General features: G+C 42.8%; 1 protein-coding gene across 3 annotated transcripts in view; it reads left to right on the top strand.

The window, feature by feature from the left end:
- The window catches only part of Unc-115a (actin binding LIM protein Uncoordinated 115a), a 454,123-nt gene that overhangs the window by 440,629 nt on the left and 869 nt on the right, over positions 1–12,625 (top strand). For all 3 annotated transcript variants that reach the window (XM_080272760.1, XM_080272762.1, XM_080272761.1), the window contains exons 17-18: positions 7,416–7,607; positions 10,966–12,625. The exon at positions 10,966–12,625 is cut by the window's right edge and continues 869 nt beyond it. In XM_080272760.1, the coding sequence (XP_080128886.1) occupies positions 7,416–7,607; positions 10,966–11,079 (306 nt within the window). In that variant the 3' untranslated portion in view covers positions 11,080–12,625. The remainder of the gene's footprint in view (positions 1–7,415; positions 7,608–10,965) is intronic.

Raw genomic sequence — 12,625 nt, 5'->3', positions numbered from 1 at the left:
TAACCATATAACCAAATATTGGCGCCTAGTGCTGTAGTGGCTAATTACGGCACTGCAGTCGGATTGTGCCGTTGAAGGTTTATATCCAAGGCGTGGTTGGGGTTTATTGCTCACATAATGCCTTTCAGGGATGAGTGAGGCTGGTCACTCTCATCTTAAATGTCAGGACCAACTTTCCTAGCCCCGGGCCAATATGCTCCTCATGGGGCAACGTAGGATTGGATGGTGATGATGATGATGATGAAAATCTGACAGTGGCTGCATGTATACCAAGAGCCAGAGTGTACACCGACAAGTAGCACACTGCAATTACACGAGCTGGTGGGGGCACTCACCATCCACTCAGTGTGGTGCTGCTCTCAGGTGCCTGACCATTCCTCTCTTCCTTTCATCTTTCCATCCTTCCTCTTCTAACTGTCTTTCCTTCATTCTTTTTCTTCTGTCTACAGGTGACTTGACACTGAGCAACAAGCCAAATGGTTTCCTGTTCACCAAGAAACCATTTACTATGCTGGGTGGTAACCATATAACCAAATTGTGGCTCCTGGTGGTTTAGTGGGCAAATAAGGTGCTCCAGTTTGATTGAGCCATTACAGGTTTATATCCAAGGGATGGTTGAGGTTTATCCATCCATCATCCAATCCTACATTGCCCCATGAGGAGCGAAACAGCCTGGGGCTAGGCAGCTGGTCCCGACATTTAAGATGAGTGACCAGCCTCACTCATCCCTGAGTGGCATTGCATGAGCAATCAACCCCAACCACCCCTTGGATATAAACCTTCACCGGCTCAATCCAATCGGAGCGCAATAATTACCCACTAAACCACCAGGCGCCAAAATTTGGTTGTATGGTTACCACCCAGCTTAGTAAATGGTTTCCTGGTGCACAGGAAACCATTTGGCTTGTCACACAGTGTAGAGTCACCAAAAGGCTGAAGGAAGAGGAAAGAATGAAGGGAAAAAAGACAGAAGAGGGAGTGTAAAGTCACCCGTAGGCAGAAGGACAAGGAAAGAATGAAGGAAAGAAAGACAGAAGAGAATGGAAGGAAAGAAGGATGGAGAGGAAATGACAGACACCCGAGAGCAGTACTACATCGAGTGAGAGGATGGTGAGCGCCCCCACCTACCACAAGGTTGGGATTTATTGTTGTTGATCTCATTGTTTAATTCTTGGAGCCCTGTGATGGTTTTTGTGTGTGTGGGAGAGACAAATTGTGTTTAGGTCTCATGTTGTCTTATGAGGTGGGCAATTTCAGGAATGAAGTTTGGATGATAATGTATTCTGTTGCCATGTGGAATGTGGTGTATGTGTGTGTTGAGGATGATGTCATTGAACTCTGTAATGTCCCTGAATGTTGGTTCGTTTCATCGTTTCATTTTTAAAGGCTCCAACATGCTTGCATGCATTGGCCTTGGTCACCTAATGGGAACTTTCCACGCTGCCCGATCCATTGCAGCCTCCCTGTTTGGTTCCTTAACCCTGAGGTCACACTTAATGACCTCGTCCCATGTCTTTCTCGGTCTACCCCTCATAACCCCACTCCCAATATTAACATTTCTCACCTTCCTCACCCAGTTATAATCCCCTATCCTCTCCATATGTCCAAACCATCTCAATCTACTTCTCCTCATCACAACACCAATACATTCCAGTCCCATCCTACCTCTCAACTCTTCCATCGTAAACCCAGCCCCCCCGGACCTTGCACGCTGGGACACACTACACATCCACCTAATCATTGTCATTTCTGCACGTCTGAGCCGGCGAATATCCTCCTCCTGCCCAGGTCTCACTACCATACAGCATTACACTCCAAACACATGCTGCATACAACCCCTTAGCACGTAGGGAGAGCCCTCTCAGTGTTAGAAGAGACAAGAGCTCCCTGAACTTCTTCCAACCATTTCTCACCCTAGCCATAGAGCTAGCTCCAGCCCCACCTCCAGCACACAACATGTCTCCCAAATAACAAAACTCTTCCACACACTCAAGAGATTCACCAGCAAGTTCAATCCTTTCACGCCTGACAATCTCCACCTGCTCTCCCCGACACACCGTACACATAAAATCAGCATTATCTCACAGTCTACCTCTGATACCACTACATCTCTTGTGCACCCATTTATCACAAACACCGCACAAGATAGAATTATTTCCCACGCCCTTGTGCACATGGCCACTCTCTCTCGTCTTTGACAATACCGCCACCAACTCTAGATATCATCACTTTTGTTTTATCTGCATTTACCCTTAAACCCTTGTGCCCCATACCATCTCTCCACTTCCTAAACGTTTCCTCCGCCTCCCTTTCGTTCTCTGCAGTCAACACCAAATCATCAGCATACAACATCTCCCACGGGAGTCCGTTTCTAAAGTCACGTGAAAGGGCTTCAAGTACCATAATAAACAACATGGGACTCAGAACTGACCCTTGATGCACACCAACGTTCACGGAAAACTCATCACTCAAATCTCCATTCACTCTTACCTGAGTGTGAGCACCCACATACATAGCCATGACCACCCTAACCAGCCACTCCTCCAAGCCAAGCTTTCTCATTGCCCACTTCACCACCTCTCTAGGGACTCTGTCAAAGGCCTTTTCCAAAAAAAAAAAAAAAAAAAAAAAAAAAAAAAAATACAGAACCTTTCTCCTACCAATATATTTTTCCTGAAGCTGTTGAACAATGAATATGGCAACAGTGGTCCCCCTACCTGGCATAAACCCAAACTGCATCTCATCAATATTCACTCTTTCTCTAATCATACCTTCTAAAACTCTCTTCATTACCTTCATTATCTGATCTACAAGCTTTATACCTCTATAATTTCCCCTTTCCAGGGCATCACCCTTCCCTTTATACACATTTACAGTTACACTCTTCAGCCAATCATCTGAGACAACACATTCATAAATAATCCTATTTATCAGGTCAGTGACTAACCTCACCCCTATATCTCCTGAGGCCTTCAACATTTTGGCAGTCAACCCAGACACACCTATTGCCTTCCCCACCTTCATCCTTCCTATTGCCTCACTCACAGTAGCAGCATCAATCAAAGGCCAAGGGCCAAACACTGGATCTGCTGGCTCCAAACCTTCCCTGTCCCAGTCAAACTCCTCATTCAACAACCGGCTATAATAGTCTCTCCATGCATCTTTAATATCCTCACTGTTCACCACTACCCTTCCTTCGTCATTCTTCTCACACCGCATACCTATAATATCCCAATTATCCCTCTTCATCTGATTTGCCACCTTAAATATCATATTTTTCCTTTTCCCATGATTTAGGTTATCAAGTAAAAGTCTCTGTGACTCAGACTTCGCCTTGTATACCTCCCTTCTAGCCCTACGCTTGGCAGCCAAGTATTCCTCTTTGCTACCATCCCTCTTCCATTCCCGGAAAAGCCTTCTTTTCTCCCTAACTGCAGCTTCTACGCCCTCATCCCACCACCAAGTTACATTATGTCTTGGTGGTCCTCTTGTCCAACCGCATGTTAAATCAGTAACTCTCAAGAAATTGTTCTTGAGGGCTCTGTACTGTTCATTAACACCTCTGTCTATGACTCCCTGTTCAGCCACCACTCTCCTCAACTCGCTATAGAAGGTATCCCCTACTACTTGGTTTTTCAGCTTCCATACTTTCCTCCTAGGTACATTAGTCCTCTTTTTCATCACCCGCTTTTTAAGCACCGTATCACAAATCAATAGTTTGTGCTGCTGCACACACTCCTCGCTTCCTATAACTTTAACATCCCTCTCTAACCTCTTATCAGCCCTGCTAACCAGAAAATAATCTATCTGACTGCTATTTCCCCCAGACTCATATGTAATTAACCTACTCTTTCTTTCCTAAAATATGTGTTGCACACAATCATGTCCGCTGCCTCCCCAAACTCAAGTATCCTTTCCCCTTCCGCATTCCTTATACCATACGCACATCCCCCGTGTACTCCTTCATAACCTTGTGCTGCTTCACCTACATGACCATTTAAGTCTCCTCCCAAAACCACTATCTCATCATCCCGCATATCACCTACTACACGTATTAAATCATCCCAAAATCTGTTTTTCTCTGCTTCATCCAATCCTGCCTGTGGAGCATATGCCGATATAACTGCAGCTATCTTCCTACCGAATAGAATTTTCACTATCAATATCCTATCGCCTACTCCTATAACATTCATAACATATTCCACCCATTTCTCCGCAACCATCACACCAACACCCCCATATCCGTCTGTCTCCCCCTGCCAAAACAACTTATAGCAACAGTCCCTCCCAACAATCTTTCTGGCTGATCCACCCCTGTACCAGACTTCCTGCAAACATGCCACATCCACCCACCTCCTACTGAATGCCTCAACGACTTCCCCCACTCTTCCCCTCAAACTTCCCACATTCCATGAACCCACCCTCATCCCCCTGGGTGATTTACTGTCCTCAGGCTTGCTTTGAAACTTATTCTTGTGTTCTGTCATAGTCAAGATTAATAAAGGGGGATAGACATACCACAGGCCCCACTCACTGCACAGTCCTAGGTCCAGGCAATGGATCTGGGACCCCTAGCCCACCAGCTTACCAATGGCTGTGGTAGTGGCCTCGGGGCACCCTGCCAGGACAGCTGCAGGGACACCCTCCAAGCGCACCTTGGCACTGCAACTGTCCCGCCATTATACACCCACTGATAGGGCAGCCTTCTGGGGCTCTGCTCCCCGGTTCGGGCCCCTCTCTATTGAGCGGAAGCGGCAGCCTGGGAACCGCAATGCCCTGTACCCTCTAGCACAGACCCGAGCCCCATCTCGCCCTGGACCCATGATCTATACCGGCGGAACCCCCATCACGCCTCCCCCCAGAAGTCCGCCACTAGGTAGCAGGGGCAAAGTTTTCTGGCCGCATGCCTTTGCTGGCGCCAACCCCTGTAACGTAGTGGGATACGTTGTGTGAAATGTAAGGTGCATGTGGTGTAGTGCTTAAGATAGAGGAAATGTTTGGGAGAGTATGCTGGTCTACTCTCCATTTTACTGTCACACTGAAAAGGTCAGCAAAGGGGGATGATTAGATAGCTAGTGAAACAGGAGCTCCAGCTCTCCCTATCACCAGCACTCCCATTCCCCTCAGGAGTACCACCCTGTTCGCCCTGTGCTACAGCCTCCTCCTACTACTCATGACCCCTGGTTGGTGATGGGTGAATTATTTAGTATGTTGAAGTGTTGTTCTGTTTCTTCAGGGAATTTTGTCCAGTTTGCCCTCTTGTAGTTTGTGTATGTGAAGTTTGATCTCTCATGTTTGGATGTATCTGTAGTGACAATGATGGGGAAATGAATTGTAGCAAGTTTCGGTGTTTGAGTGCAAATATTGGCAAACAGAATGTGATGCTTGGCAAGGGGGGGTGCAGTTTTCCTGGTGTGGAATGAAGGTGTATTGTGAGGTGTCATTGAGAATGTACATGCTGGTGTTAAATTGTGAAGCTGTGTCGAGGCTATTGAGGTTGTTTTGGTAATGTTCGTATCAAGCGGTGTTTTAGCATTAAAGTCCCTAATAGCGATAGAGTTAGGTGTCTGTGTTAAGGGGAGGAGATGAGGGTTGTATTGCATTTGTACAGCATAGGAGGTGTCAGGAGGAATGTAAATTTTGAAAATTTTGTTTTCTTATTTGTGATCAGATGTGACACAGAGTGACTGTATATATAATGTTGTGTCATTCTAGAGAAGTGACTGTTTTATTTGTGTTTTGTCTTTGTAGAGGACTGATGGGTGAATGGATGTAATGAGGTCTCCTCCATGGCCTTCAGTTTTGTCTGAGGGATTGTGCAAGTAGTGTCCAATTTGGAGGGTATGTTGTGTGTGTGGCTGTTTCATTTCATGTAAAGGTTGCAAGAGGCAGACCGAAAAAGACCTGGGACGAGGTCCATGCAGTGTGACCTCAGGGATAAGGGACTGAATAGGAAGGCTGCCAGAGATCAAGGAGTATGGAGAGCCACCATTAGGTGACCAAGGCCAACGACTGCATGTTGGAGCCTTTATAAACGAAAACAAAGCAAAAACACAAGAATGCTGTGTGCATGTCATGGTCATGAAGGAAGCTTTTTTTTTTTTTTTTTTTTTTTTTTTTTTTTTTTTTTTTAAAGACGAGGCCATCACCATTTAGTTGGAATATTTCTGTGTGTGTCTGAAGCACTGTGTGTCTGGTGTGCATCTGTGTTGTAGTAGTGCTTATGCACAAAGACTGTTAAGATGTCTGTGGTTGCATGAGTGGGAGAGTTGTTAGAGGGGGTGGGGGGAGTTGTCTTTGATGTGACTAGAGGGTTGTTTGTGATGTGTTGCATTTCTCACACACCCATGAGTTGTGGCAATGTTTGGCATTTGTTAGCGTGATACATGTGATGTGGATCCATTCTCTGCATGAAGTGCACTGAACAGAACCATGTGTATATCTTAAGCTTGTGTTGTGCAAGGAGCATACAGGTCATATGAATCATGTTTGGGGCCCAGGATCACTCTTAGTGTCTCCAACTAGTGTGACAAGCAGGAAGATGACCACCAGAGAGTCATTTCCCTCAGTGTAAAAAAAAGGCATAGTGAGTGACTACCCCAACGTGGGAGACAGTGCCCTGCCAGGCTGGACCAGGATCCTCCTTGTAAGACAGTGCAGGTTGAGGATGTTCTGTCTACCCAGGTCATTGATGGCACCTTGGGAAGGGTTCTCCTTAAATGCACGGCCATTTTCTGTCTGTGAGTCTTAGTTACCATGGTATGGCATGAGGAATCTTGCAATTTTACCCCAGCTTCATGCTTTAGCAGCCTTTCTTTAGGTGTTTTTACAAAGTGTTAAAACAGTGTACTGTCAAGAGGTCTATGAGGCAGCTAACCAGGTATCACACCCAAAGGGTCAGAGACAACCCTTACATTCCATGATGCCCACCTGGTAGTGCATGATTGCACCATGTGTTTCAAGATATTGAGCTGACAAGGGATCACTTTGTTAGTTGACAATTACTTCTGCTCCAGCCTCCTGCGCACTTGTAGCCAAGTTTCAGATTTACAAGGTTTCAATGACTGTTTTTAAGATTTTTCAAAGCACGGTGATTTTAAAGCACCTCTTCTTTTGATAGGTGTCTGTGTCAGATGATCCATCACTTCCAGTGAATACTGGCAATGTTTATCCCATCTTCCTGTATATATATGTCTTTATGATCACTGGATGAAAGAATAAAACTCAGTTTTGAAAATGTGAAATGTAAATGTTTTTGGACCTATCTTAGTTCACCTATTCATTAAGATGCTACCATCATGCCAGAACACCTTCAGTCTTTGGCTCCCACAAGGTCCACTCTTTTTCATTGGAAGTATTCATTGCCTACTACTGTTCCCATAAAACTTAAACAACTTTCCAATTTGTGACTGCAGAATGCCGAGTTGTGTGCGTCAACTACATACAGTAGTGGGCTGCGGGGCTACTCTTCATACTCACCTCACCTTCGTCGCTCTCTGCCTAACATGCACCACATGTCCTCTGAGCCACCCAAGATATACCCTGCTCATCTTCTCCTTGTCAGTAATTACAGACTACCCAATGATGTCGATCGCTGTCACCTTGAGGTAAGTAGGATCGTGTGTATAGATACTGAACTGATTCTGAGATTCTGGGGATTGTTTAAGTACAGTTATTGAGGCCTAGTCAGTTTCATCGATAATAGCTCATTGTATAAAATATTGGATGATTAATCTATATATCTATCTATTGTCAGACTCTTTAATCCCTTATATGGGGTGGCCACAAACAAATTGCCTCCACATCACCCTGTCCCCCGCCATTTCACTGCCCTGCTCCCAATTCACACCCCCCTCAAGCATATACGGTACCTCTCCACACCATCCTTCCATCTCATCCTTGGCCTTCCCCTCCCTCTCTCCCCCTCCACCTTACTCACATACACTCTCCTCATCCGTCTCTCACTCTCCATCCTCTATACATGGCCAAATCACCACAATGTGTTTCTCCTAATGCTTCCTATCACATCCACATCCACACCACAACGCTCCTTCACGTCCTCATTTGTCAGTCTGTTTTAACTCCACAGGCCCCTCTCAAATTACTCATTTCCACTGCTCTCACTCTTGACTTGTGTCCCTCCAACAACATCCAAGCTTCACTTCCATACATTAGAGTAGGTATCACAATACTGTCATGTACTAACTTTTTTACTTCCATGCTCACTTCCCTGTTTCTTATCACTGCCTTCAAGGAACCAGCAACCTTTCTTACTCGTTGTATCCTTTCAAGCACATCACCCTCCAAACTTCCATCCGTACTCATCACACTGTCCAAGTACTTAAACGTACTCACATTTTGCATTTCCTCATCATCCAGCCTCACTGTACATTCAATGACATCACGTCTCGAAGACTGTAACTTTACTCTTCCCTATATTCACCTTTAGATTCCGTTTCTTACACACGCTCCCAGACTCATCCACCAAGCCTTGCAGTTCCCCTTCATCTTCACTTAACAACACAGTATCATCTGCAAACAACAGTACAGGGAGTTTCCAAACACTGCCCTCTTTCATTAGGGCCACTCCAACATCCACTGCCCTACCTTGTATCTCTTTTATAACCCCATGCATATACAGATTATACAGCCATGGAGACATGACACATCCCTGTTTCAACCCAACCTTCAAATAGAAAAACTCACTCAGTTCACTATCCATACGGACTGCAGCCTTAGCACCCTCATACATACTCTTCACAACATTCAACAACTTCCCATTTACTCCATATATTCATGATACTTTCCACAATCCTTGTCTATCCACCCTGTCATATGCTTTCTCCAAATCCATGAAGGCTGCATATAACTTCTTCCCCTTTTCTAGAAACTTTTCCACTAATGATCTAAGAATGAATATCTGATCTACACAACCTCTTCCCTTCCTAAAGCCTCCCTGTCTTTCTCCAACAGATTCCTCTGTTATTTCCCTAACTCTTTCAATAAGTATCCTACCGTATATTTTCCTATTACACTATGAAGACAAATGCCCACACACTTCATTTTCCCCTTTCCCTTTGTACAAGGGAATAATTATACCTGACTTCCAATCATCCGGGACTCTACCTTCCTCCCAGGCCAATCTGCACATCCTACACATCCATTCGACTGCTATCCCTCCCCCATGCTTCAGCATTTCACCACACACTCCATCAATTCCTGGGGCTTTCCCCGTTTTGACTTTCTTCATTGCTTCCACACCTTTCATCATACTGATTTCTTCCTCTCTTCTCACTTCCCTCCTTCTCCCAGCCACTTATACTCGCATTACTTTTATTCTCTATGTTCAACAATTCATTAAAGTGTTCTCTCGATCTGCTCACTTTTTCTCTCTTCTCAACTAGTAATCTACCATTTTTATCTTTCACTCTCCTACTAACTTCATTGCCACCCTGTCTGACTTTCTTTACCGCTTTCCAGAACATTTTCTTACATTCACTTCACTTGACACTCAAATTCCTTCCAAATTCCTCATCCACTCTCCTCTTACTCTCTCTTACTAATCTTTTCACCTCTCTCTTCCTTTCTACATATAACTCTCTCTTTCGCCTCTCAACTTCTTACACGGCTCTATTTCTCATCCATTCATTATATGTTTTCTTCTTTTGTGCCACAGCCTGTCTCACCTCTTCATTCCACCATTCTGTTCCTTGCACCCCCTTTCGTCTTCTCTTCACCCCACACACCACCTCACATGCTGCACATATTTCTTCTGTGAATGTTTTGCACACACCTTCCATGTCCCCCATCTGCTCCAATTCATATTTACCCAATCATTCCTCCACTTCTTTCTTATATTCTGCCTTTTTCTCATCCTCTTGTAACCTTTCCACTCTCCGTGCATCTGCTCCTTCCTCCCATCGTTCCCTTCTTCTATTTCTCCATTTTACTTGGACCTTGATTCTGACCACAGAAAGTCCACTCCCCCAACCTCTATATGCTTTTGCATCCATTACACATTTATTATGATGAATAATGCACTTTAATGTAAACGGTAGCAGTAGTTATTTCCAGTGTAATGCAGCGGCTTTGGAGTATATTATGTATAACTTGGATCATCATTATTATTATAACATCCATCAGGGAGAGAGAACAAGAAACACTACCTATGTATATCCTGTGTGTCATTAAAGGAGCTTTGTATTTTTGTAGGAATCTGGTGACCCAGGCACCAAAAACTTGTGTACAAGAAATTTCATAATTTCATTTAAATCTCGTCAGTCCATATGAACACAAGAGAATGAGTTAAATGGTAGTGATATATGTAGCTGCTGTATATAAGCAAATTACCTGAGGTCTTCAGTCACACATGACAACTCTTGGCTTCAGTATTTTATTTTGTTGTATTGTACCATTCTTTTCATATTGACATATTCTGTAATTTCAAGAGGTTGATGATGGAACCCTCAAGAGGATTGATAGTTTTGTGTCTAATGTTAAGAGCTGTCCACATAAAAACTGAATGGTAATTGTATTTTGTCCTTGCATAATAGTATTGAATGTAAAATTAAAGCATAATTCAGTAAATGAAAACTAATTATGACCAGGCTACCTTTCCAAACTTAACTAGAGTCAGCTATCAGTAACATTCCTAATTCTGTCATAATCTTTGTTTATTTAACCAGTTGTTGATGTCTTTTTACTGTGCAGTATTTTGCAGCAGATGAACAGGTATCATGAGGTATAAAGTTATGATAATGTAGGAAATTTCAAATTTTGTACCCTACAATACTATACTGGATGTTCTGCTGTGCAAAATGTACATTTTTACACTAGGTTAAAAGACTGAGTACAGTAACTGACTGATACAAGAATAAAACACCTATCCTGATAATTTTTCCCATCTAATACTTCCAGCAGCTAATTCACCGTTCTTTTCCCCCTCCCCTCCGCTTCCCTGCACAGCGCCACTTATCGGACACAGACTTTGAAATGGTGTTCCATATGACCCGAATGGACTTTTATCGCCTGCCAGAGTGGAGGAGAAACGACCTTAAGCGACGAGCTAAGCTGTTTTAGAATGATATTAACTTTATTAGTATCATAAGGGGGGAGGGAAATTATGTTATTCATGTTGTTAAGCTTTGGACTGCTGAATTATATGCATATCTGACTTAAACAATCTTGTGGTGTTGATTTTTTGTAATGAGGATTTTGTTACTGAATACAAATAATTTGAAGCCAAATTACGTCACCACCACCTTTGGTTGAAATCACAAATGTACTTAGAGAGATACACAATTCCATCCTTGTTGCCAGTTTTATGATATGTGATTTGTAGTCACAATCATTAGCAGTGTTCCCAAGAAATTTACTAACGGTGCTTTGATCAATTCCATATGACATATATTTATAGAGAAAACACTTGTGTAGTATTTTATATCAGTAGGAACATCATTTAGGTCGGAAGAGTGTTCATTTTTTATATCACAGGAATCAGACTGTTGTCCAGCTAGGGTCATTTTTTTTTTTTTTTTTTTTTTTCCCCCCAAATCAAGGTATTCTTAAGCGATATTTAAAGCAAATAAAATACCTGTTAGGAACATATCTGACTTGGACTCGAGATCATAAAGAATGCTCTGAATGTCACCACTGATGCAATTTTAATGCCTTGTGTAGTTTAATCAATATCGCTCCAGCCAAGATCAAAATTAAGGCCACCCTAGCGTGATAGGAATTAGGAACCACTTTGCAGTATAAAAGGAATCCATAGTTAGTATGTATAGGTAGATGAGAACTTTCAGCCTGGTTTAACATTTAGTGAAACTTCTTTTAGTCCTTTCAGTCAATGGCATATATTTTTGTTTACTTTGTTCTTACTATGGTGATTATTTTATTTAGGATAAGAGAGATTTGCCAAACTGGAAGGGTTGGAAATAGCATTCATTAGCCTCTTCACCACTAGCAGGCTCTCCAAACCAGAGTAAAATCTTATGGAAATAGCAAGAACAATGTGAAAAATATGCCAGTGGAGTGAAGGGATTAATTTTGCAGATAAATTTAAAGTATGAATATGAGTTGGCAGTTTTTGATGTATGACTGCAGTCTGGAAGAGCGGCAAGAGTTTTATTCATGATCTCGAAGTCCTCATGGGTTCTTTCCTGATTTGTCCTGTTCACCAGCTTAATGTCTTCTAGTCCCGTTTTCCCAGTATGTCCCAGTCCAGAGTAGGTGTGAACTTTTTGTTTCATTTTTTTAATATAGGATATCAGAGTTGCATCTTTTATATACTGTGTAGTTTTCTTTCATTTTCCTTTTTAGTTTCCTTTTACCATTGTTTTCTTTTGTATAGATTTTTACAACAGCTACATTTTATTGTTAGAATATTTAACTCTCTTCAGTTATAATGTTTCTGGTGCATTTATTGGCAGAGAGCATTCATCTGTAACTTCATCAGGGGATGAATCATAACTATTAATCCCATACATTAATTTTTCTGGTACTGTGTAAATACAAGACTAGAAAGAGGGAGAGGTTTCCAAATCTTAACTTGCCTTATTTTGTCACCTTTGTGTCATCTAAAAAGAAGATCTGCAAAACAGTAAGCATCTGTGAAACAAGTGAG

This window comes from Coenobita brevimanus, chromosome 51 (assembly GCF_032717465.1).
Source record: "Coenobita brevimanus isolate Jiangsu-jjx chromosome 51, ASM3271746v2, whole genome shotgun sequence".
NCBI lineage: Eukaryota > Metazoa > Arthropoda > Malacostraca > Decapoda > Coenobitidae > Coenobita > Coenobita brevimanus.
Note: the sequence above shows the minus strand (reverse complement) of the source record. Positions and strands in the feature narration are given on the sequence as shown.